Below are 24,605 nucleotides of genomic sequence, written 5' to 3' on the forward strand. Positions count from 1 at the left end.
TGAAAAATAACAGGATGAAAGATAAATACAGAGGTTTTGCGGTGCATAATCAGGTTGAAGCAGGTGTGACACTAAAGGCTGTCAGCGCCGTGCACTTGCTCTGTTATACAGGGAGTCTATTTCTGTTTTCTGGCCGTTCATACATACTATCCTTTTATAGCGCGTTCTGTTGAAGGGCAACAGCAGTCATGTGGCTATAGCAGTATGAGAGAGAGATATGTTTTATTAATAGTCTCAAGTGCAGCGAATTTCCATTAAAGCAGTAATGCTGGAGTGTGTGAGTGTCTATATGGAGGCACATCAGTTTTAGAGTGTGTGTGTTCATAATTGGGGAAGAACATGAGGGTGATGATGTCTCGATATGTAGAATGGAGAAGAAGAGGTTAATTTTGTATTATGAAATACTGGTTTAGATCAATATGAGGGTCACTAAATAATGATAGAAGATTATTTTTGGAGTGAACTATACCTTTAAGCAATTTTAGCATTGTGTTGACACCCAATGCAGTCACTGCAGGGACAGTTTCCCTGGAGCTCAAGGACACAATGGTGATTAGGTAACTGAGCAACATTTCAGTTCATGAATCATCCTTTAGCAGGGTTAGAAATGAGGACCTTTGGGATACAAGGAGACATTTTTAACCCCTGATATACCACCACGCTTATGATACGATAGATCCAACTATGTCATACACTACCATTCAAAAATATGGGGTCAGTATGATACTGCAAGGATGTATTAAACTGATCAAAAGCGACAAAAAGACAAAAGATTTTGATCACAAACCAATGCATCCTGAAAAAATGAGTTTCCACACAGATATGAAGAAGCAAAAACTATTTTCAACATTGATGATAATAATAAGAAATGTTTTTTAAGCAGCAAATCAGCATATTAGAATGATTTCTGAAGGATCATGTGACACTGAAGACTGGAGTAATGATGCTGAAAATTCAGCTTTGCATCACAGAAATAAATTACATTTCAAAATATATTCAAATAGTAAACAGTTATTTTAAATTGGAAAACTTTTTTTTTTTTTTTACAATATTACTGATTTTACTGTATTTTTGAGTGGGCTTGGTGAGACTTCTATATGAGAGATGGATAGAGAGGTCAGAGGTCAAACACTGCAATACAAACCCTGCAACCTTTGCATAGATCTAAAATGTCATACTTTGTCATGTGATGCATAAACTCCCCTTTGGCTGTATGTCAGAGTCCCTCTCTGGTGTCAATTGGCTGTAAATGTTGTTGGTTGTAGAAACTCACAGAATAAAGTGAAGCCTGCAGGGTGTAAATGAGAAGTCTATTAAAAGCAATAGCATTGAACTCTCTTTCTGCTTGACACGCACACTTTAACGCCTTTAAAATAAACATGCTGGAGCATCTGAACTGCCTGCAGAACAACATGCAAACTAATTCAAACTCCTTCCATGAATACAAATCCTTACCATGGTATTACCAGAAAATTTAACACGGAAAAGGGTTTCTTAGGATGCTTCCATTATGGTAAAACCTTAAATTGCCTTTTAAGCACTATGGCAATCAAACAGTGCCATGGTATCACAGTTTTTGTAAAGGTCATTTTTATTACGAAGTACTGTATTCATAGGTTACTGCCTGAAAGATGTAGACATGTAACTAATGTTAACTGTTAGCTTTGGATTCTTTGCTGTGAAATTAACAATTTGCATAATAGCTCTTGCTGTTATTTGAAGTGACTTGTGCTACATTTAAGGTATACATTTTTAGGTCTCTTAGCGTTTAAAACCAACAACGTAGACCAGCCTGAGCAGTGAAAACAAACTTGTCTGCTACCTATATGGGTGGTGATGGCGCAGTGGATAAGACACTGCCTTTGGTGTGAGAGACCCGGGTTCGAATCCACTGTGAGACACCAATGTGTCCCTGAGCAAGACACTTAACCCCTAGTTGCTCCAGAGGCGTGCGACCTCTGACATATATAGCAATTGTAAGTCGCTTTGGATAAAAGCGTCAGCTAAATGAATAAATGTAAATTCAAAAACCTATAAGGCCACTTTAGGCTGTTTTAAACATTTTCTTCTGCATGCATAAACTGGGCCACTGAAAGCTAAACGTGTTTTAGACTAAAATCAGAAGGCCGTTCTCTCTGAGGAGGACTGGGATATTCAGAGATGACCCCTTTTCTATCTCTGTCTGGCGCCTTCATCACTCTGTTTAGATGAATTATGTATTTACTGTTGCATGACAGTTTAGATGTTTGAGATGTTTGCTTGAACTTTCTATTCATCAAAGAATCCTGATAAAAATGTATCAGTTTCCACCAAAATATGAAGCAGCACAACTGTTTACAACATTGATGATAGTAAGAAGTGCTTTTTGAAGAAGCAAATCGGCATATTTGAATGATTTCTGAAGGATCATGGGACACCGAAGACTGGAGTAATGATGCTAAAAATTCAGCTTTGCATAACAGGAATAAATTTCATTTTCAAATATATTCAAATAGAAAACTGTTGTTTTAAATGGTAATAATATTTCACAATATTACTGTTTTTCCTGTATTTTTGATCAAATAAATGCAGACTTGGTGAGCAGAAGAGAGTTACTTAAACATTAAGAAACATACTAACACCAAATTTATGACATTTATGAGCTCCAGACTGCATTGAATTTGCTTTGACTGGCATCTATTTGTCTAAACCAACTTGGTTTTCATTTTTAGTTTCTTTATCTTTCTCTTTTGTTTGAGTTTGCTAGTTTTCTGACCTTAAATTACTCCTTTTGTTGTGGTAAAATTAATCATTTACAGTCCTGTGGAGCTCCAGCAAACACATGACACCACATATTCATCTGCTCCAGATCTTTTTAAATGTCACACAATACACAACAAATATTCCGAGGGAAAATAGAATACAAAATACGCAATGATGTCATAAAGAAGAATATGAAAACTTGCATTACATACAGAATGTTCCATCACAGCTGGCTCATCCTTTGAACTCATAAATGTTTCATGATCCTGTCACCGACTAAAGTCACTGTCTGTTTAGGGAGTAAAACAGCAAACAGCGCTGCAGTGGAATGAAGCTTAAATAAACACCATGTAACGCTGTCAGTGAAGAGGACGTGATTCACTTCCCTATGATTTTCATTAGGACAGCAGAGTTGGGTTTCTGTTTATGGTATTTTATCATATTTTCCACACATTAAGGACACCAAAAATCATTCGCTTCCAAGCTAAACTGTATTTTCAGACTTTGCCGAGAAAGTTGAACAGACTTGCTCAGTGAAAGAGACCTTTTGTAAGCATGTCTTCAACCTGTGCTGCACTGGAAAAAAATCAAAAGTTGGGCAAACTTGAAAGTTTAGCAGATTTTTGAGTTTTCTCAACTTATTTTTGTGGGAGATTTTTGAGTTCTCTCAACGTTTTGTTGTATAAACTTAAAACAAGTTGATAAAACTCCAAAATCTGCTTAAGCTGGTTGCCTTAAACGTTTAAGTTCTCTCAAGTTTGGATTTTTTACAGCAGTTTTTACAGTTTTGTAAAAAAACAAAACAAAACTAAAACTTAAGGTTAAGACAACCAGCAATCTTGTTTTACGTTAATACAACTAAAAGTTGAGAAAACTCAAATCTGCTAAACTTTCAAGTTTGCCCAACTTTTTTTTTACAGTGTGGGAAGATAAATACTATCCTATTGAGAGAGAGAGAAAGAAAAAAAGATTACTGAGCCAATTTAAAAAACTGATCTTTGCAAAGGACAATGACTCATTGTGAAGATAGTAATTTATTTTATTGAATTTGAGTCATTTGCTGAGTGACAATTACTGATTGACAGTTAAACATACGTTTAAAAGGTCAGAAACAGTATTACACCTGAATTTCACAAAAAATAAAAACAGTTAAAGCCAAAAGACAGATAAACATGTTTAGACAAAAGTGTAAGCAGCATAGGTTATTCATTTTAAGGCAATCATTGTGAAACAATAAAAAATTTATTCATTTTTATATATCATTGCTATCTAAACTCTAAAGCATAAAATCTCTGTAAATACTTAGAGTCTGCTACATGCAGTTGACAGTGATGGCGAACAAAGCTACAGTGATGTCGTCAGCAGGAATGCTGATGTCATTGTCACTGATTTTAAATGATGTAATCATCACAACAACAGCAGCTGTTAAACTTTGAAGAAAGGCTGTATGCAGACAGTCCAGGCTGGGATTTGGGACGATTAAGATGGTTTTATATCAGCGTTTAACAGATTAGAGAAAGAGCAGGATGCCAAACTACCACAAAGATAATGGAGTTTTTGGCTAGTGGGTGTTTTGCATTGCTCAAGCATTCACTACTGGACAATCATATCACAGGCCTGAAAGATACTCTATGCAAGTACGTGAACGCTAACGTTTCAAGCAGTTTAACACATTCTGAAATGTGTCAGACAGCCATTTTAAAAGTGTAAATATTAAAATGCGTCACTTTGTGTTGTATTCTCAGTGTTGCCACAAGGGGCGCTACAACAGGCATTAGCCTAAATTAACTTTTTCTATGGTCAGTTTTTTTTTTTTTTTAAGATTTATTTTTATCATTTTCGCCTTTATTATGATTAGACAGATCAGAGCTGACAGGAAGCGAAGTGGGAGAGAGAGGGGGGCGGGATCGGGAAAAGTCCTCGAGTCAGGATTCGAACTCGGGACTCCAGTAGTGCAACAACAATGTATGGTGGTGTGCTGCCCACAAGGCTATTGGCGCTGACAAACATAGCAACAATTAATTAAAGTTAGTTAACGTGCATAGCTAGAAACCTTTTTATTAAGTAATTCATTTAAAATCAATTCGAAGAGAATCATGTCCCCCCGAGAACTGAGCTTTCTAATGCAATCATGCATGCAAAATATGTACAGTGGGACTGCATATTTGCATTCACGTCTGCATTTCTGCACTTGCAAAGAGTATGTTTCCAGAGAAGTTAGTCATGAAAAGATTAGTGAGATTCTTGCGACATTTTAGATTAAATTCACACACAAAACATTATGCAATACGCTTTAAAAGAGATATATTCAACCTCTGGAAGCATTAGGATTTGAAAGACAAGACTTTTTGTGAATTTTTTCAATTTTGGTACATCGCTGTTACAGGATTATAGTTTTAAGGGCAGCCTCTTAGAGTACGACTGGATATAATCAACACATTATCGACGTAAAAAAGTGCATATTTGTAATATAATCTTATTGCTATAGTAACAGTTCCACAGCCTCATGCTTTATTGGAATAATTTCGGTAATAATTAATAATAGTACAATATAATCATACATATTGGATTTCAATAATGCACTATGGATTATTATTGCTGTATAGAGTTGGAAATTGTAGGGCTGCACGATTTGGCGGGGGGGAAATATTATGTTAGGGTTGCACAATTTGGCCAAAATGTTATATATCAACATGGCTATTAAAAATAATTTAAAACTTATAATAATAATAATTATTATTATTATTATTATAAAATTGTTATTGTTACTAAATAAAAACAAGATCATAAATATTATTGTAATATTTACCTCCAAAATAAAAATGAGTATTTAAGACATAATAATTTCTAGTATTTACTAGTATTTATTGGTGTCTTTATATAGTTTCAAAAAAATCGAATAAACTTTTATTTTGACAAAACCGCAGGGAGCTTCTTTTTTGTTAACAAGCATATGGGAAGAGCATGTTGCATTCCCAATTTAACGCTAAAGCAACCAAAAATTAGAGCAGATGCCGAGATGGAGATTGTGTAAAACAAGCGGCATTTGCTACGAATCAAGCCACTTTGAGATGCTCCAAATAAACTGGGCACGTGTAAAAACACATGACCACTCACTTCACTCTTAAACAAGCAGCAGTTATATTTATTCATTTAAACCGCAGCCATATCGCAATTTTCAAATTTATATTTAATCGTGCAGCCCTAGAAGATAGTCACCTCTGAGTTCAACAACATCCCCAGCACTTGTCAAGATAGATGTCTTCATCTTGGCTTGTTAAAAAGAGATAGCGGTTTGCACACTCCTCCCAGCGAGAGATCCTTCCATCTTCCACGAGGACAAACTTCCACTCCACCTGGTTCTCCACAGGGAGGCTGATAGTGTTGGCCCAGAACCCATCCTTGGCTCTTTGTAGTGGAACAAATCTCTCCCAGGCCCCCAGTTCCTGCAGGCTCCCGGTAACAGCCACCAGCTGGTTAGGAGAATATGTGATGTAGTGAATCCTGAAGGTCACGTTAACCGCTTGCGATAAAGGCAGAACAGTCGCTACTCTTTTATTCACTGGTTCTTCATCGTCTTTGGCTAAATCGGTCTCGACTTGCCCTTCTTTTTCTTGTTGCGTCTGATTTTCTTCGCTTGCAGTTGGCGAAAGCCAAGGAAGATCTCTGAACTCTGGTCCACCTATGTTTAGCCACTCATTATTGTCCATAATGGCATCCATGATGCTGATTTCATTCTTTTTGTGTTTCTTCTCCATTGACGCACCCTCTTTGTTGGTTTTCTTCTCTTGCAAGAGATTCACCTGTGTTGAAGACCCACCCATGAACGTATTATCAGTTTGGAAACCCAAGTAGTTCTGGAAGTCAAACCTGCTGCTGTGGTTAGCCATCGTTTCCACAGCCGGGCTCAGGTTTATGGCATCTGTGGTGTAGCTTCTAGTGTGAAACCATGGCTGGCCTTTTATTTTCTCCATCGTATCCGTCTTCTTATCACAGCAACAGCTATCAAAGTTATTTGTTCGTGGAAAACGCCAATCATGATGGTCTTCAAACTTCTTGCTCGTGTTCTCCTCTCCTTCCACAGTTGATGTATTGATGTTTTCCTCTAATTGGATCTTGCTGAGATTGGATGGGGTTTGGTCTGGAGAAGACTTGCTTTTAGTTGAGATGTGATCTTGATGTATCTGATACATGATCTCCCGAGCGCTTTCAGTTTCAGACGGCTCATCTGTGTCCAAACTCACAGACTTGTCAAGGTATTCCTCAATTTCCTTCTTGACAGAATTGCGCTGGATGTCCAATTCTGTCAAACCTACACTCACATCAGCCAAAACCTTGCGTCCATCATCATCCTCATGCTCACATTCCGTGTTTTCATCAGGATCCAATTCTACACAGTGATCCAGATCAGAATCTATTTTTTCTCCCATTTCAGGTTCCAAGTCTGTTAGGAGCTCATCTGTAATCTCCTCCAAATCCTTAAGAGTGCTTTCATTCGGGTCTTTGTCTGGCACCTCTGTAGGAAGGAGCATGTTGTCGGTGGATGAGAGGTTAGTGGATTCACTGCACTTCTGCTTTTCACCCTGACATTCTCCTAAAAGTGAAGGAAAATGCATTACGTCACATGCGCTTAAAGTGATCAAACATTTATATAGGAATTATTTTAGAAAAGAACATCCTTATTCATCCTTATTTTGACTCAAAATGTTATTTGTGCATTAATGTTTTCATTGGTTTTATGGTTGTGAAACAATATTTGATCAGTTGATGGGAAAAGTGCATATCACTGTTTTAAATCCAAAAATAGTCCATGTAAATGACCTGCAGTTGAAGAAGGTTACTTGCTGAGGGACCTCGGGGAGTAATAAATCAACCAAAAATCATCAGTAATCGAGCAAAAAAACCCATGAGAAAAAAAATATTAGGGCTAACTAACTAGATTTGCATTTCTAGAAGGAAATACCAGAGGTTGCTTATGGGACAGCAAAATAATAGTGTTTTAAGTGTACATTTCAAGCTTTGGCTGCATGAAATGAAATGCTGCATCAGAGCTGCCTTCAACTTTGCACTGTCATGACACTGGCAGCTGAACAACAGAGTCACTGTCAATCTCTCAACCAAATCTCCAACTGCTGCACAAGACTGTGGAATATAATAGCCAGCATTCGGACAAGACGAGGCTTCTTTGCTGCGTTTGCAGTGTAAAGACCTGATAAATGGTTTGATGGTTAAAGAGATGTAAGAAAAGAAAAGACCAGTAATAATTCAGTGTGCAAATAAATGCAAGAAAAAACCTGTCCAGATTGGCCTCTTAGCTGAATTAAAATCCACAAAACTCAAAGCTGCAGGTTTGCAGTGTTGCAGGAACGACAAAAGTTTGGGGTCTGTCAAATGTTTTAATTTTTTTTCTTGATCAAAGATACGGTATTGGCCAAGTATGTTTACACATACAAGGAATTTGTTGTAGTGACAGAAGCTCCACAGTGCAACAGAAAGACAGCAACAGGACAGGACACAGATAATAAAAGAATAATATACAAATGACCAAATAGGCAATGTACAAAGCAGCAAAAACACAATATATAATATAGACAACTATGTATGTACAGGTCAAGTATGTGCAAATTAGAAATGAGAAAATAAAAATAAAATAAGTGAGTGTGGTGAATGGATAATGCATTATAGTTGTGTGTTCCACGTTTATTGTTGAGTGTTCATGAGATGGATTGCCTGAGGGAAGAAACTGTTCCTGTGTCTGGTCGTTCTGGTGCTCAGAGCTCTGTAGCGTCGACCAGACAGTAACAGTTCAAAGAGGGAGTGTGCTGGGTGTGAGGGATCCAGAGTGATTTTACCAGCCCTTTTGCTCACTCTGGATAAGTACAGCTCTTGGAGAGTGGGGAGGGTTGTACCAATGATTCGCTCAGCAGTCCAGACTACCCTCCGTAGTCTTCTGAGGTCAGATTTGGTAGCTGAGCTGAACCAGACAGTTATTGAGGTGCAGAGGATGGATTCAATGATGGCGGAGTAGAACTGTTTCAGTAAGTCCTGTGGCAGGTTGAACTTCCTCAGCTGGCGAAGAAAGTACAACCTCTGCTGGGCCTTTCTGACATTGGAGTCTATGTGAATATCCCACTTCAGGTCCTGAGAGATGGTGGTGCCCAGGAATCTGAATGACTCCACTGCAGTCACAGTGCTGTTCATGATGGTGAGTGGGGAGAGAGCAGGGGGGTTTCTCCTGAAGTCGACAATCAGCTCCACAGTTGAGCGTGTTAAGCTCCAGGTTGTTAAGACTGCACCAGAGAGCCAGCTCCTTAACCTCCTGTCTGTAAGGAGACTCGTCATCGTCCTGGATGAGGCCGATCAGTGTGGTGTCGTCTGCAAACTTCAGGAGCTTGACAGAGGGGTCTTTAGATGTGCAGTCGTTGGTGTAGAGAGAGAAGAGCAGTGGGGAGAGTACGCAGCCCTGAGGAGCTCCAGTGCTGATGGTACGAGTGCTGGATGTGAATTTACCAAGCTTTACTAACTGCTGTCTGTCTTTCAGGAAGCTGTTGATCCACTGGCAGACAGAGGTGGGGACGGAGAGCTGGGTTAGTTTATTCTGAAGGGTTTCCGTGATGATGGTGTTAAAAGTGGAGCTGAAGTCCACAAACAGGATCCTCACATAAGTCCCTGGTCTGTCCAGATGCTGCAGGAGGAAGTGCAGTCCCATGTTGACAGCATCATCCACAGACCTGTTTGCTCTGTAGGCAAACTGCAGGGGGACCAGTGAGGGTCCAGTGATGTCCTTCAGATAAGCCAAAACCAGTCTTTCAAATGATTTCATGGCTACAGACTTTAGAGCCACAGGTCTGTAGTCATTAAGTCCAGTAATTTTGGGTTTCTTTGGGACGGGGATGATGGTGGAGCGTTTGAAGCATGAAGGGACTTCACACAGCTCCAGTGATCTGTTGAAGATCTGTGTGAAGATGGGGGCCAGCTGATCAGCACAGATTTTCAGATAGGCTGGTGACACACCGTCTGGGCCTGGTGCTTTCCTTCTTTTGTTCTTCCTGAAGACCTGACCCACATCTTCTTCGCTGATTTGAATTGTAGGTGTGGAGGAGAGGAGGTGCTGGAGGTGTTAATAGTTGTGTGGAGAGGTGTTCAGAGTGAGTGTGGGGTGATTTTTCAAAATGACAATAAAACTCGTTCAGGTCGTCTGCCAGGTGTTGATTCTCCAGAGTGCTGGGGGATGGTGACTTGTAACTGGTGATATCCTTCATTCCTTTCCACACTGAAGCAGGATCACTGGAATATAATTTTTTCCTGAGCTTGTCAGAATGATTCCCCTTTGCCACTCTAATCTCTTTTTCCAGTGTGTATTTGGCCTGTTTGTACAAGACTTTATCCCCTTTTCTGTAAGCATCTTCAGGCCTGACGGAGCTGTCTGAGTTTTGCAGTGAACCATGGTTTGTCGTTGTTGTAGATTAGATGAGTCCTGTTAGGAATGCACATATCCTCACAGAAACTGATGTAAGATGTTACAGTCTCTGTGAGCTCGTCCAGATCAATGGCAGCGGCTTCAAAAACAGTCCAATCAGTGAAAGAGAAACAGGCTTGTAGATCCCGCGCGGTTTCATTAGTCCATCTTTTAACAGATGTTAATACAGGCTTTGCAGATTTAAGTTTCTGCCTGTAGGTCAGAATAAGATGAACCAAACAGTGATCAGAGTCCTAAAGCTGCTCGTGGAACCGAGTGATATGCGTCCTTTATTGTTGTGTAACAGTGATCCAATATATTACGGTCTCTGGTGGGACATGTGATGTGCTGTCTGTATTTTGGCAGTTCACGGGAGAGATTTGCTTTATTAAAGTCCCCGAGAATTATTATAATGGGTGTTGTTCTGTGTCTGTGATCATATTATCAAACAGTAATAGTTAAATTGTAAATAAAATAAAATAACTATAACTAAATAAAAAAAAACATATTGTAATATGTAATTTATTCCTGGGATGCTAAGATGAATTTTCAGCATCATTACTCCAGTCTTCACTGTCACATGATCCTTCAGAAATCAATCTAATATGCTAATTTGCTGCTCAATAAGCATTTCTTCTTATTATAATTATCATTAATAATCTGCATTAATCTGAAATAGAAATCTTTAGTAAAATTTAAATGACTATCACTTTTAAACAATTTAATGTATCCTTGGTGAAGTAGACAAAATAAAAAAAAATTAAAATGCACTGACCCCAAACTTTTGAATGGTAGTGTATATTTTCATGTTTTTAATGTTTTATTATTATTATTTTATTTTTGTGCCTATATGTGTGGCTTTATTGTAACATTTTAGACAGAGCATTGTTTTTAAAGTTACTAATTATTAAAAACTGAAGCATGACATCATATACTGCTTGTTGCCATGTACAAAAAATGTCAAGTGTGACCTAGATTTGTGTAAAATTATTCCAAACATTATAACTAAAATCAATAACATAATCAATAGACCTATCCAAAACCCCGCCTTACACATTTCTGCCAGCAAACGTGCAAAGTGTTGACATGCAGAAAACGTTTCTGATTGGCTAAGTTTTCTAAAACACATTTTTTGCGGTGTATATGGCTGTCACATCGGCATGTGTGGTTTTGCCTGTTACAGTGACATCTGATAAGTCATAGTGACATTTTATATGTGGTATTGCAAAAAAAGTCTCGCACAAACATTTAGCAGACCATGCTTCAACAATTGTCCGGTTTTACCTGTTGACTCGGTAGTTCGATCATCCCTCTCTCTTTTCCTCCTCCGAGCCGTGCTCCCGTCTCCCGTCGTTTCGTTGCCGTTATTCTCGTCACCCTTTCCGCGCTGACCTCTAAAGGATCGGTAAATGAAGAACGCGGCGCACACCGACAGCATGGCAATGATCCCCACGGCGACTACGGCACCGATGCCGCCGATCACATCCAGCAGGGAATGAATATCGCGCCGGTCCAGAGCAATCGGTTTGCTCTTCTTAATGGCCATGCTGAGGGTGAAAAGCGTCAATGTAGATGTAACGGTACCGGTGATCACTTCATTCTCTGCGCCGCGGGCGAAATGACCCTTTGATGCGGCAGAAGATGAAAAGAAGCCCCGCAATCAGGTGAGCACGCTGCCAATAGTCTCTCTCTCTCTCTCTCGACCAATCGCTCGCTCGATCTCTTTCAGTTTTGAAGTACTATTATGCCATGATATTTAATGGTTAATGTTCATTATACCCCCCCCCCCCCCCCCCCCCCCCTTTATTTTTGGAAGGGGCAAAAATGTGTCCCCTCCCAATCTTATTGTCATTATTATTATTATTATTTTCAAAATGTTTTTTCTTGATTTTGTTTGAATTTTTGTTAATTATTTTTATAATCATCTTTATTTTAAGATTAATGTATTTTTATTTTGCAAGGCTTTTATGCACATTTTCATATGAAAACCTTGAACCACAAGGGGATTTGAGTTTTTCTCCCTTTTATTTATTTTTATTTTTTAATAAATGAAGCCTAGGCTAAATTTTGAATCTTTAAATATATATATATAAGATTTTTTTTAAAATATTGTTTTCTTTCTTTGTATTATTTTTGTTTATGTAATTCCTTTATATTTGTACTTTGTTTTAATTTTATTGTTTATTTATTAATTATTTATAATTATTTTTTCTTACCTTGCAGTTCAGGATTGCAGTGTTACATGCAATATTGCACATTGTACAACCTTATGCCTAAAAGAAAAACAATAACAACAAAAAATTAATTTGAGTACAATATATTTATGAACTTCATTTTTCTCCACAATAGAATTGTTCTATTTATTTAACTCATTGCTGGCAATTTTGTCCCAAACACTGCAGCTCTGTCACGGTCAGTGCTGCTGATATGGTGGGTCTTTTGCTCAGAATGGGACTATGTCAAAGTTCAGCAATTGATTATAATTGGATCTCACTCTTGATTTAGACAGTAGAGACACATTTACAAAACAGAAAAATTATTTATTATTTATTTTATGATACAATTGTTGTTAGGTTTTAAGTAAACACATTTATAGTTACAAAGTAAGACAGCAACAACAATATAGCCTAATAATAAAACAGTATAATAATAGCAATAATAATAATAATAATAATATAAAATAGCCTAATAATAATAATGATAATAAGCAATGAACCAGATGAGCAAGATTACATAATTCTTATTAAATCGTTGTCCATTCCACTCCAAAGCCACTACAATTGAGAGACTGTTATTCATGTCTTAACTTTCAGAAGAGTGTATCAGTGCAGTATCATTAACACAACACGGAAATGGCTGAGACAGATGAGAAAGAGGTTCAATAGACTTTATCATTAATCTTGTCCATCGATACTTCAAGAACTGGACTACATGTTATTTAAAAATAATGCAAGTATTAGGACATTACAATGTGTATCACGTTTGGTCCCAATGGTCAAGAAAATCCGAGCCGAATTGGGCAGAGAGTGCAAATATGTCGGCTCATCAAACGTGTCGGTGTTATAATACATCAAAATGTACAGTAAAAAAATAAAAACAAAAATCCGCACCTGCCTTTAAACAAAGAGAAACGCCGGCACGAATTTGGGCACGCAATATGACAACTCCTCCATATAGAAGAAAGAGTAATGAAAAAGTAAACATGAAAAAAATGACATGAAGTATTTTTTTTTATATTATGGCTAAATGAATGCCTTGTTCATTTTTCTTTAAATTATCCGAAGGACTTGGTGGCCAATAAAAAGAAACAGGATACATTTTTTTTTTAAACCATTAACAAAAATAAATAAATAAATGCAGTCATAATTTCATGTTTCATTGAGAAAACATAAATAAAGGAGCTGTTTCTGCGCATGGACGTTCTTCTGCCATCTTTGGCCAATGCTGACGCTAAAAAGAGGATTATGGGAAATCTCATTAATATTCATGAATACATTACCATAGCTATTCTTACAAGTGAAAAAAGCATTTCTAGATATCTGTAAAAGTATTTTTACTAGTTAAAAGATATCAGTAATTCTATTTTCACTAGCTGCAAGGCCAATTTCAGATTCATGATATCAGAAATGATCATTGTCATTATAGTGACCATTTAATTGTTGATATCAAGAATAGGCATTGTTACTAGTAGAAATCTAATTCCTGATATCAAGAATTCATATCCTGAGAAGGAATAAAAGTAAAAACGGCTTGCCATAAACACGACATATTTAGCAACCCATGTGATTGCTCTAGTAAAACATGTTAATATTATGTGAAATGCACAAGATTATAATTGAGCTCAAACATACATCATGGTCATCATTTGATCTTTGCACCCTCTGATAAAACTGTTACATTTTCTACATTAGTTTATTTTTTTACTTTATTTTATTGATCTGCTGACTAGTATCAGTGAGGTCAATCAATAAGCAATGTCTGTGATCAGGGGGAGTTTGATTCAGTTGTTCAGCTCTTAGCTGCGCTAATGTATTGTTTTGGTCATCTGCTGCCACCTGCTGCGAAATGATGCGAAGTACATTTTAAGGTGTGTGAAATATCTGGTAGCCTGCTGATGTGCACCCTTTCCAAAAGGAAAAAATAAAGCATGTTTATGATTAATGTAATCAATTAAAATGCGATCAAACATGCATAAAGAGGCGCAAGATAACTGTCTGGTTCGGTTCAGCTCAGTGACCAAATCTGACCTCAGAAGACTACGGAGGGTAGTCCGTACTGCTGAGCGAATCATTGATACAACCCTCCCCACTCTCCAAGAGCTGTACTTATCCAGAATGAGCAAACCCAGCACACTCCCTCTTTGAACTGTTACCGTCTGGTCGACGCTACAGAGATCTGAGCACCAGAACGACTAGACACAGGAACAGTTTCTTCTCTCAGGCAATCCATCTCATGAACTCTCAACAATAAAACGCAGAACACACACAACTATTATTTATTCACCACACTTGCTTACTTTAATTTTTTTCATTCTAAATTTGCACATATCAGACCTGTAAACACAATTGTCTATATTATATATTGTGTTTTTGTTGTTTTTTTACATTGCCCATTTGTATTATTTTTTATTATCCGTGTCCTGTTGCTGTCTCTGTTGCACTGTGGAGCTTCTGTCACTATAACAAATGTTTGTGTGTAAACATACTTGGCCAATAAAGCTCATTCTGATTCTGAAGATATAGGCTACTCGTGAAAAAAATTATATCCCATAGGAGGCAAAAAATTGTCTACATAAATTGAACAATATTATCCAGATCCGTCTACTAAATCAATCAGATCCCCCTCGAGGGCCAGGAGTCCCAGCTGTATAATCAGCTCGCCTTCAGCCGTGGTGCAGGGGGCGGAGCTTCACTCCACACTCACACAGTCCACAGCTTGCGCCCTCGTGGTGGATGCTGTCGCCAGCTCTCGCACCTGGTCTGACGGGTTGGGCTCAGCTTCTGGGGCAATCCTCCACTCAGTCGCTCGGCTTTGTGCTGGTTCACAAATCAAAGTGGGAATAGGCTCTCCATCATTGGTGGGCTCGGGCTGATGCTCCGCACCGTGGGGAGTAGGTGGGCTGGAGTTTGGGTCGGGAGTGGATCCAGCGAGATCATCCACAGGGCAGATGGTGAGTGGCGATCCGTTTCTCGCCAGAGTCCACTCCACAAAAGGCGGTGAAATCCTCTCAAGGACCATCTTCGGCCGCCGCCGCTCTGCTTGCGGTGCACAAGCTTGCATCATAGGAGCAGAGCACGTCATCCAGGTAGCATTAGCTAAAAACAGGAACAGTCTTGTGTGGTCCTTGAGAGATCGGTCCCCCTGCTCATGCAGGAGGAGGAGGAATTCGGGCCGGACGAAGGGATCCATGAGCGAACACAATGGAAACAAGAACACTGAGAGAAACGAGAAATAAAACTGAGGGTACAAACGGAGTTAATCATTTTAGGTCAGTTCTTCTGTCACACTTCTCTGGGAGCAACACTAACTGAACGGAAAAGACCTTAAATACGCAGACAATTAAGGGACTGACGACTAGACACACCTGAACCAAATGAGATAATTAATGGGAGACAGAGGCTGTGTCCAAATTCAGGGTCTGCATCCTTCGGAGTACTCATTTGAAGGATGTTACGTCACAGCGCCGCGACGAAGGCTGTCCAAATTCGTAGGATCCTTCAAATGCGGCCCACAAATACGTCCTCCTTTTCCCCGAATTGGAAGGATGGGTGTGGTGGATCCTTTCCCGTCCTACCTATCCCATAATTCTTTTCGGCAGAGCGTAATGGCGGACGAAGCGAGCGGTAGCGGAGTGGGAGAGGAGTTTCTCTGACAAAACAAGCTAAAGTTTATGCTTCGGCTCAATGAATTTGTAGGAGAAATTAGTAGAATACTTAAAAACAAATAAAAATAGGCTATAATGGCTTACCTGGATGTGACTGTCTTGTAGTCTGATATAAAAAAACTCTCCGACAACGAGCAAAGAAAGTATTTAATTTATTTAATTGCTTTATTTCTTCCAAAATAATTAAAATGAGGAGAATAACTCTTTGTTTGTCCATTTTCCCGCTTCTTGCTTGGTGCTGTCACGGTTGCTAGGCGACAGGATATGAGCAACGGGTAAGGGAGGGAACTGAAAGAAGGGTAGGCTGTCCAAATTCACAAACACCGACTTCCGGGTTTTGCGGACGTCGGAGGATGCCTCCTCCTTCAACCGGGTAGGAAGGATCCTAAGGAGGATGCAGACCCTGAATTTGGGCACAGCCAGAAACTGGGTCACGGAGCACATGGGGAGCAAAAACACACACAAGACAGTCCACAATCCTGACACATACTGACAATAACTAAAACAAATGATTTGAACACTTTTACAGATACGTCAATGAATACTTATGAGTATTTAAATTGTGGCATTATTCAGCTGTCATATGACATTGTTTTCAACTATCTTTATTAAACGCAGTTTACTTATTAGGCCTAGGCCTTCTTAATGGTTAGATTTAGAGGTAGGAGTTAGCAACTCATTTCGGTCTATTTTATATATTTCTTAAATGTAAATGAAATAAAATGGTTATATGCAAGTTTGGGGTAAGGATCTAAATCCTTTATCGATAAAATATGAAAGATTCGTAAATATTTTACATTTTTAACTGAATAAATAATGTTTACTTTTTAAATCAATATATCCAATGTGGTTCAACATCAGTCATAAGTGCAAAAATGTACGTTTTGTACCTGTAGACTAAGTGCTAATACCTACGTATAAACAATGAGACCAAATGCATGAATGATGCATTTATATAGCGATTTGTGTATTGCTGTACACCCAAAGCGCGTTACAATCATAATGATTAGGGTACAACTGACAGTAAGTTAGAGAATGCTATTGAGAAACTGGTACAAGACATCACATTCGTGTTTCATTCAAAGACTGTTTACCTTGCAACTGTAACCAAAAACATTAAATGATAAAATACAAAGACATGCATTTTGACATTAACAAATATATTTGACTGATAACATGAAAGCATCCCAATTCATGAAACTGCCTCACATAAATTGTGTTTTACTATCAATATTTATTAAAGAGAAAAGTATTTTTCTTGCAATTTTCATGGAGCCTTTCATATTTGGGACTGACAATTTAATGTCCATTTCCCCCAAAAAACAAGTTGAAATGTGCTGTCTTTTAGATAATCTAAGATGAGTTTGGCCCAGAGAACTTGCTTGCATCTTTGGTAAATTCTTAACAGAAGCGAGCATCCCTATGCCATACTCCCTTCGAAGGGCAGAGCCCTTGAAGTGTGTTCTTTGAAGGGTTTAAGGCATTACTGTCTTCAGTTGATCACTTTCGTTAGGAACATCCCTGCAAATGGCGTCTCCTTCCCAAAGTGCCCGTCAAGGGTGCAAAAAAGCCGTTTGGAAGTTGCCCCTAGATTTTTTAATTTTTTTTAATTGCAGAACTTGCCAAATGTTCAAGAACAGGGAAATGAGACATGGTTGTATCTCCTACAAAGAACAATCCTAATAACAAGGACAGAAAACTAATATTATGGGTTTGCGCATATCAAGTTGAAAGGAATTCCATAAAGAACAAAGAAAAATACAAAAATAAAATTACAACATTTTTATAAAAGTTATGCATCACTTTTTTGTTATTTATAAGTCTAAGAGATGACACGAGAGTTAAATTCAGGAAGAAAAAGGGGAAAGACAAAAAGGAGATTTAAGCCATTTTTGCTAATGAAGAATTTAGCATTCAATATAAGGAAATTAACAACATTAAGCAGATAACGGCCACCAGGTTTGCACACATCTCACGAGGGATTTTAAAGGAGACAAATGTGAGACCACCAGAGCCTTTAGCTAAGGAGATAAATCTGAGCACAGTGTGCAAAGCTGTTGAGATCTTGTTTGAAACTTTGGAGGAGACAAATGTAAGAGATCCAGAGAATCTAGCTAAGGAGAAAAATCGTGTGTGATGTTATTGAGAGCTATTCTAAAATTTTAAAGGAGACAAATGTGAGACCACCAGAGTCCTTAGACTAGAAGAAATATCTGAGCACAGAGTGTGATGTTGTTGAGATCTCTTTTAAAGCTTTAAAGGAGACCATTGTGACAGTGTTCGAGTTTGTCTCAGGAGACAAGTTTGAGAAGCAGGAGACTCAAGCAAAAATCTCCATTCAATCTTTTAAAGTAACCTCATTTCTGTCTAGTAGAAATATTTGAGATGTTAAATATTTCACTTTTGATTTTTCTTTCCTATGGGTAGGCCTGTTGCATTCTTATTTTTATTAGGCCTATTATTATTATTATTGATTATGAAGTTACTTTATTATTAAATTAAAATTCAAATTAATTTGACACACAGTATTAGGCTACCGCATAACCGACATACTGTGAGGATAAGATTAGGCCATTAAAATGTTTTTAAAAAGATATTTTTAAAAAAAAAGCCTGAGAGAATATGCGGCGTCAGATGCCGAAAGCTCCGTCATTCCGTTTTTACTTTCACATACTGCATAGTGAATTGACTAAGATTAAGACGTTCACCGGCATAACTCTTGCGCAATGTTTGCACGTTGCTTATGTGATATCCATTGGCTCGCCTTCATGGTTTAAAACAGAAATATTTCCAACATTGCGACATAACCAATTACCCCCCCTCCCTATTGAAAACGTACCGAACTGTGACACCACTGTGTTGTGTCGAACCAAACTTTGAATTTTGTGAACCATTACACCCCGTACTACTGATGTATAGATTTCTCCTTGCGTTACAGAGATTCAACTCGCATCTCTTAATGCAGCTGTGGACGGTGTGAAGTGACAGTTTTCCCATTGTACTCTGGAGCCCATGTGGCTATATTTAACAGCAGTTTCTCATGCAATGCCATCTGAGGGCTCAAAAGGTCACACATTCAGCTGAAGTGTCCTACATGGACTGAGATTTCTCTGGATTACCTCGGTCTCTTCACAATATTATGTATGGAAGATGGTGAAATGCCTAAATTCTTTGCAATTTTGCATTGAGAAGTGTGATTTTTGATTTGTCTAACAATCCTTTTTTGTGTTTGTGTGTGAACATTCAATGTGTCTAACTATTTCAGTAAATGAACATGACATTATGATGAGTCTGTTGCGTAAGAATGTGGTCTCTACAACCACCATGTTTTGAAATGGTTGATTGAAGGTGTTCAGCAGGTTCATTTATGTGTAGGTGTGGTGTTTACATGCTTTTGGGCATAATGTATTTTTAAGTATGGCTTCATGGCATGAGGGAAAGGTTGGGTATAACACTAAAAATTCCCGTGTCACAGCTTAGTTGCAAAATAAAGATGAATGCAGGATGTAAATGAAATAATTTGTATTTCATGAGTTCGCACTTACATATAATAGGATTTAGCAAATATTAAGCATATTTGGTGTGCTGTCTTGAAGGAAGTCTCGGAGCTCAGAATATAGGTCAAACCCAGAGAAATCCCCCCCTAGTATAGGATAAGAATAGTTTAAAAGTGAGGCGTTGGGGTGCTGGAAAACTGTCATGGGACGGACACACACACACACACGGACGGACACACACACACACACACGTTGGTTTTTGTGGTTTATGGGGACTCTCCATAGGCGTAATGGTTTTTATACTGAACAAACTGTGTGTGCTATTGCCCTAGACCAACCCTACACCTAAACTTAGCCCTCACAGGAGACTTTGTGCAGTTTTAGATTTTCAAAAAAAAAAAACATTTAGTATGTTTAAGCCTTTTGAATTACGGGGACATAGGCAGTGTCCTCATAAACCACCTTCATATTGTAATACTCTGTCATACCCATGTCATTATACAAATTTGTGTCCTCAAACCACATACACATGCACACACACACACAATAATTAAGTTGATCAACTAGACGAGCTCCACCTGTGCTGAACTGGTTGATTATCTGATCGTGCTCCTCTCAAACCATATTAATAAAACATAATTTAACAAGAGGAATTCAAGAACAGAACAAAACCTCACACGTGATGACAATCGACAATGAACAGAAGAAAATGCAGGGCTTAAATACATGGAAACAAACCAATCAAACACAGGTGCAGATACTAGAAGGTAGGAGACTGAAGCAGTTGGCAGAACTGAAGGCAGAAGAAGCCAAGGTGGAACCTCCAGCATAAAGCCCAAAGATTTTCAAAAAGATTGAAACTAAAAGACAATGCTGTGACGATTGGATGTTGGATATATTGGATGTTGCAGCACAAGTGTAACTGTTTTTATTACGTGGTAAATTGCTTTGCCTCCTCTTACAGATCGTTTGATATGGATTTTAGTTATGCGTTTGACCTAAATCACAGCAGTGCCCATCTATGAGGAATGTTGTCAAAGATAGTGAACTATTAGCCAATCATAGCAGTAGCCAACAGTCTTATTCAAATGAGTGTTCTGGGGGGAGTGTACCTGTACGCTGGTTTTTGAGTTTATTTTTTGATAACTTAAACAGCTGAACTAAAAGAAGATTGTATGAATGTTTTTAATTGAGCACGAGTGTATTTCCTGAAAGCAACTATAGTTATAAGTTCCGTCATTACCAATAGATTGCAGTGGAGCTTGTGACCATAGTTGGCTAACGATGCTTTTGGGAAATGCACCCCAGAGTGGTCATCGGTTGATGTATAATGCTGATGATATTTAGAACATAATTACTTGTGGTATAAATATGGTCTACACAAAACTGATGCATTTAAATGACTTTATTTTCACTGAATATTTACTCCATGCATAAATCCCGGATCTGTTGCTAAATGTAGTAACGGGTACTGTAAAGTGTAAATGTGCATTTAGCATTATTTATCAGCAGGTGACAGTAAATGATCTTTTGTACCAAAGTAACACCTTCCCATTTGTTGCCATGAAACACCTGAAAACTACAGAATTGTGATGTAATTTCTGGATCATGAACTGCCTTTGTTTGTAAAAGCTGAGATAAATAATGCTGAATATTTGCAACAGACTGTCATCATCCATCATATGGAAGATTAAATAACATTAAATGTGTCCATTAATATGTAAGATTTACCAGATTTTATGGGTTACCCAGATACAGGGGTCAACTAAAAGTTAATGTATCAGAATTTATCTATCGTTTTCTACAAATTCAGTCATGTAAAGGCAATTACTATTATTAGCCTTTGCCTTGACTACCAAACAGAGGGTAATGTGTTGCTAATGTTGCACAATGTTCTAAAAATCAACATCCTTAGGTTGAAACAATTTGAACATCATAGAAAATGAGTGGAGATAATGCTAAAAGCCCAACCCGCAAGATCACCGGATAGGTTGCATCTCAACAGGAAACGGGGGCTGTTGTTATTAAAGGGATACTCCACCCCAAAATGAAAATTGTGTCAATATTCACTTACCCCCCTGTCACACTCTCTGAGGGACCAAGGAACGAGGAGACAGTTTTTGTGCAGGCCATATTTACCATAAGTAATTATGTCCTAATAACAGCATTATAGATCAACCACCGACCACCCTCATTTTTTTCAGTAGCATGTTTTCAGTAGCATGTTTATGTATTCACTGTAAGCTTTATTAAAAATTAACCAAGAAACGAGTTGCAAAGGTGATGCAGTATTTTAATTCTTAAAACGCACATATTTGTTTTTCAGTTAATCACAAAAGTAGACCAAAGGTATTATAGAGAGAATACAATCTGTCCAGTGTGTCTGATTGTAGAATGTGAGGAGCTGCTGGATTCAGTGCAGCAGGATGAAGGAGAGCAGAGAACAGCAGAGGAACAGGAAGCTCTGAGGGACGCTCTCAGCACCGTTACACAGTTTCCCTGAACAACATGAGATACCCTGAACATTAGGAATCAAAGTTGCAGCATCACATATGGCTTTAGAGACACAGCCTTTTACACCCAGTGACTGGCCTCCAAAAGTCCCTTATGAAAAGAAAACACAGATAGAGTTAGTGTATTTAAGCTGTATCGAATGCTTAAGCATAAAAGAGATAAAAATGATAACTTTATTAATCTTCTTTCACCAGTTTCTCACCTGTTGCATTAAAGCAGTGGTCTTCACTCCCTGAACAGGCCATTATGCTCGAGCACCCCTGTGCATCACAAGTGTAACACGTCTTTCCATTGGGAGCATTATTGCTAGGATCTACAGGAGGAAAAAATAGATGTGCTTCCTTTACATGGTTCTGGTCTTATTGTGCACACAACATCATATGCTCAAATTACCAAAAACTTTCCTTTTCGGCTGATGTCACAATCCCAGATAGAAAATCAAATCCATTTTTTAAGTGTTCTGCAAATAGCAAACAATTCGTTTGACAGTAAAGTACATTACCTGGAGAATCTTGGTTGTTACACAGGTCTGTGCTACAGCAGTAAGAAGACAATTTTATATTGCCAAGGTTGATGGAGCCACTTGGACAGGTAGCCGAAGCACAACTTTTAACCGTTACTAAAGAGGAACTGACACCTAATGCACCTAAAAAAACATGAATGATCATTGTGACTGCATGTCATTTTGATGGAATATATTTAGAAATCTGATAAAGTAGAACGTTTTCATAATGTGGCTGAATCGGAGCTGCCAAAGTTTGTAATGTAAAACTGTGCAACTTTGGAACTACCTGTGAATTCAGTGGTTTGGGAGCATACCGTCCAGCCAATCAGAATCAAGTATTCAGACAGACATGGTGTAATTTAGAAGAATAATTTGAGAGAAATCGAAATTCATTTTGGTAATTTATTTTGAACATTCTATGCATGCAATTATAAATTCTGTCCAGAAAATATAAAGACGTTCAACCTCATTAACAGTAACTCTGTCACAGTACCAGTGAGATATATAGCAGCATCTCCATCAGTAAGTAATAACAATATATTTCAATTCATTATTCTGGACTTACTAGCATATGCTGTTGCTGCAAAGCAGTTGCTGGAAAGTCCATCAGGACATGGTATCTGGTCACAAGCGTTCGACACACCTGGGCACTGATTACAGATGAGAAAGTGTCCTTTAATAATAAAAGAGAGCGACAGAGAGAGACATTAATGGTATGTATTTGAATACAAATTCAAGCAGTTTGAATTTACCTGCAGTGAAAAGAACGAACAGAAGAAAAACTGATATTTGCAGATCCATCTCTGATCAGGAGGTGAATGAGATAATGTGTTTGTTGCAGGGCTCATTTTATAGCTTATAAAAAGGGGTGGGTCTTCATGAGGAAATAAAAGATTGACAAAAAAAGACAATTTTATAAAAACCGTATATTAAATAACTAACTTGCCAATTTTAATTGAGGATCTAGTTTAAAAATAAATGTTGTTCTTTTTAAGAAATTTATACTTAGAAGTATAAGAAAAGAAAATTCTGTCATCATTTACTCACATTTGTGTTGTTCCAAACATGTATGACTTTTTTTTTTCTGTTGATATTCTGAAAAAAAATCTGTTTCCATGCATTATGCAAATATGGGAATTGTGTCATCATTTGCTCACCTTCATGTTGGTCCAAACTTCTATGATTATTTCTCTTGTGGAACATAAAAGTAGGTATTCAGTGAAAATCAATGTTTTAATGGACCCAGTCACCATTCAATATCTGCTTTTTGTGTTATGCAGAAGAAAGTAAGTTGGAACTACATGAGGTTGAATAAATGAGTTTTTATTTTTTGAGTGTACTATCCCTTTAAGCATTCCTGTTAACAATTTTCTTGATCAAATTTTGTTAAAAACAGTGTACATAACTTAAAATTAATATTTCTTTTTGAAATGATAAATGTACCAGCAAGTACAAGTACATCTGCTGTGCTCATAGTTCTTAATTAGCATGTTATATATATTTTTGTTTTATATTAAGAACATTAGTTAAAAGACAATCATGTTCATTTTCAGATATGCTGATCCACCAGCTAGACCAGCATCAAACCCTATCTACTCACATGAAATTTTAAAAAGTAAATACTGGCCAGACTTGTTTTGTTTTCATCAGTGGTTTCTTTGGAGCTGTCTTGTCTGTCAGCGTTTGGTGCTACTTAAAAAGGCTTAAGGTTTAACATGTAATGATGGAATGTTTTTGAGAAACCAGGTCAAGAACAGTTTAAATTCTTGTTTATCTCAAACGCTTTAAATAAGCACCTGCAAACTCATATTAATGGTGCACTCGAGATTTAAATCAAACCAAGCATGTTTGACCCCCAAAGTCAAGTTTAATACATTTTTTAATCAAATTGAATTGTTAATTGCATCTCAATTAAAAAAAACAAACAAGAAAATGCCCCAAATAAACATATTTAAAACATTTCTGTTGCAGGTGAAAGCACTGAACAGGAATCAGAAAATGAGG

The 24,605-nt window shown here is 37.8% G+C and overlaps 2 protein-coding genes across 2 annotated transcripts; both read right to left on the reverse strand.

Moving 5' to 3' along the window:
* Nucleotides 1-5,828: 5,828 nt before the first annotated feature.
* LOC306862780 (uncharacterized protein) lies at nucleotides 5,829-11,747 on the reverse strand (the record flags this gene model as incomplete). The annotated part of the gene is made up of 2 exons (XM_079405766.1): nucleotides 5,829-7,336; nucleotides 11,486-11,747. 2 exons carry the CDS (start codon nucleotides 11,745-11,747, stop codon nucleotides 5,970-5,972), a joined length of 1,629 nt encoding a protein of 542 aa, XP_079261892.1. The 3' UTR covers nucleotides 5,829-5,969.
* A 9,804-nt stretch (nucleotides 11,748-21,551) lies between these two features.
* On the reverse strand, nucleotides 21,552-23,475 carry LOC306862447 (uncharacterized protein). The gene is made up of 5 exons (XM_079405256.1): nucleotides 23,354-23,475; nucleotides 23,167-23,274; nucleotides 22,599-22,742; nucleotides 22,299-22,409; nucleotides 21,552-22,186 (listed from the first exon to the last, which is right to left on the reverse strand). The coding sequence occupies exons 1-5, from the start codon at nucleotides 23,400-23,402 to the stop codon at nucleotides 21,996-21,998; spliced, it is 603 nt and encodes a 200-aa protein (XP_079261382.1). The 5' UTR covers nucleotides 23,403-23,475; the 3' UTR covers nucleotides 21,552-21,995.
* Between the last annotated feature and the right edge of the window lie 1,130 nt (nucleotides 23,476-24,605).

Source organism: Barbus barbus, assembly GCF_936440315.1.
Source record: "Barbus barbus genome assembly, chromosome: 43".
NCBI classification, from domain to species: Eukaryota; Metazoa; Chordata; class Actinopteri; order Cypriniformes; family Cyprinidae; genus Barbus; species Barbus barbus.

Bases quoted from the DNA above. Each gene is read 5' to 3' on its own strand.
- LOC306862447 (XM_079405256.1), bottom strand. From the start codon at position 23,402: ATGGATCTGCAAATATCAGTTTTTCTTCTGTTCGTTCTTTTCACTGCA. The intron at 22,743-23,166 runs GTAAGTCCAGAA...ATGTTTTTTTAG, and splicing joins TGCAGCAACAGCATATGCTA to GTGCATTAGGTGTCAGTTCC. The intron at 22,410-22,598 runs GTAATGTACTTT...TTCCTCCTGTAG, and splicing joins TAACAACCAAGATTCTCCAG to ATCCTAGCAATAATGCTCCC.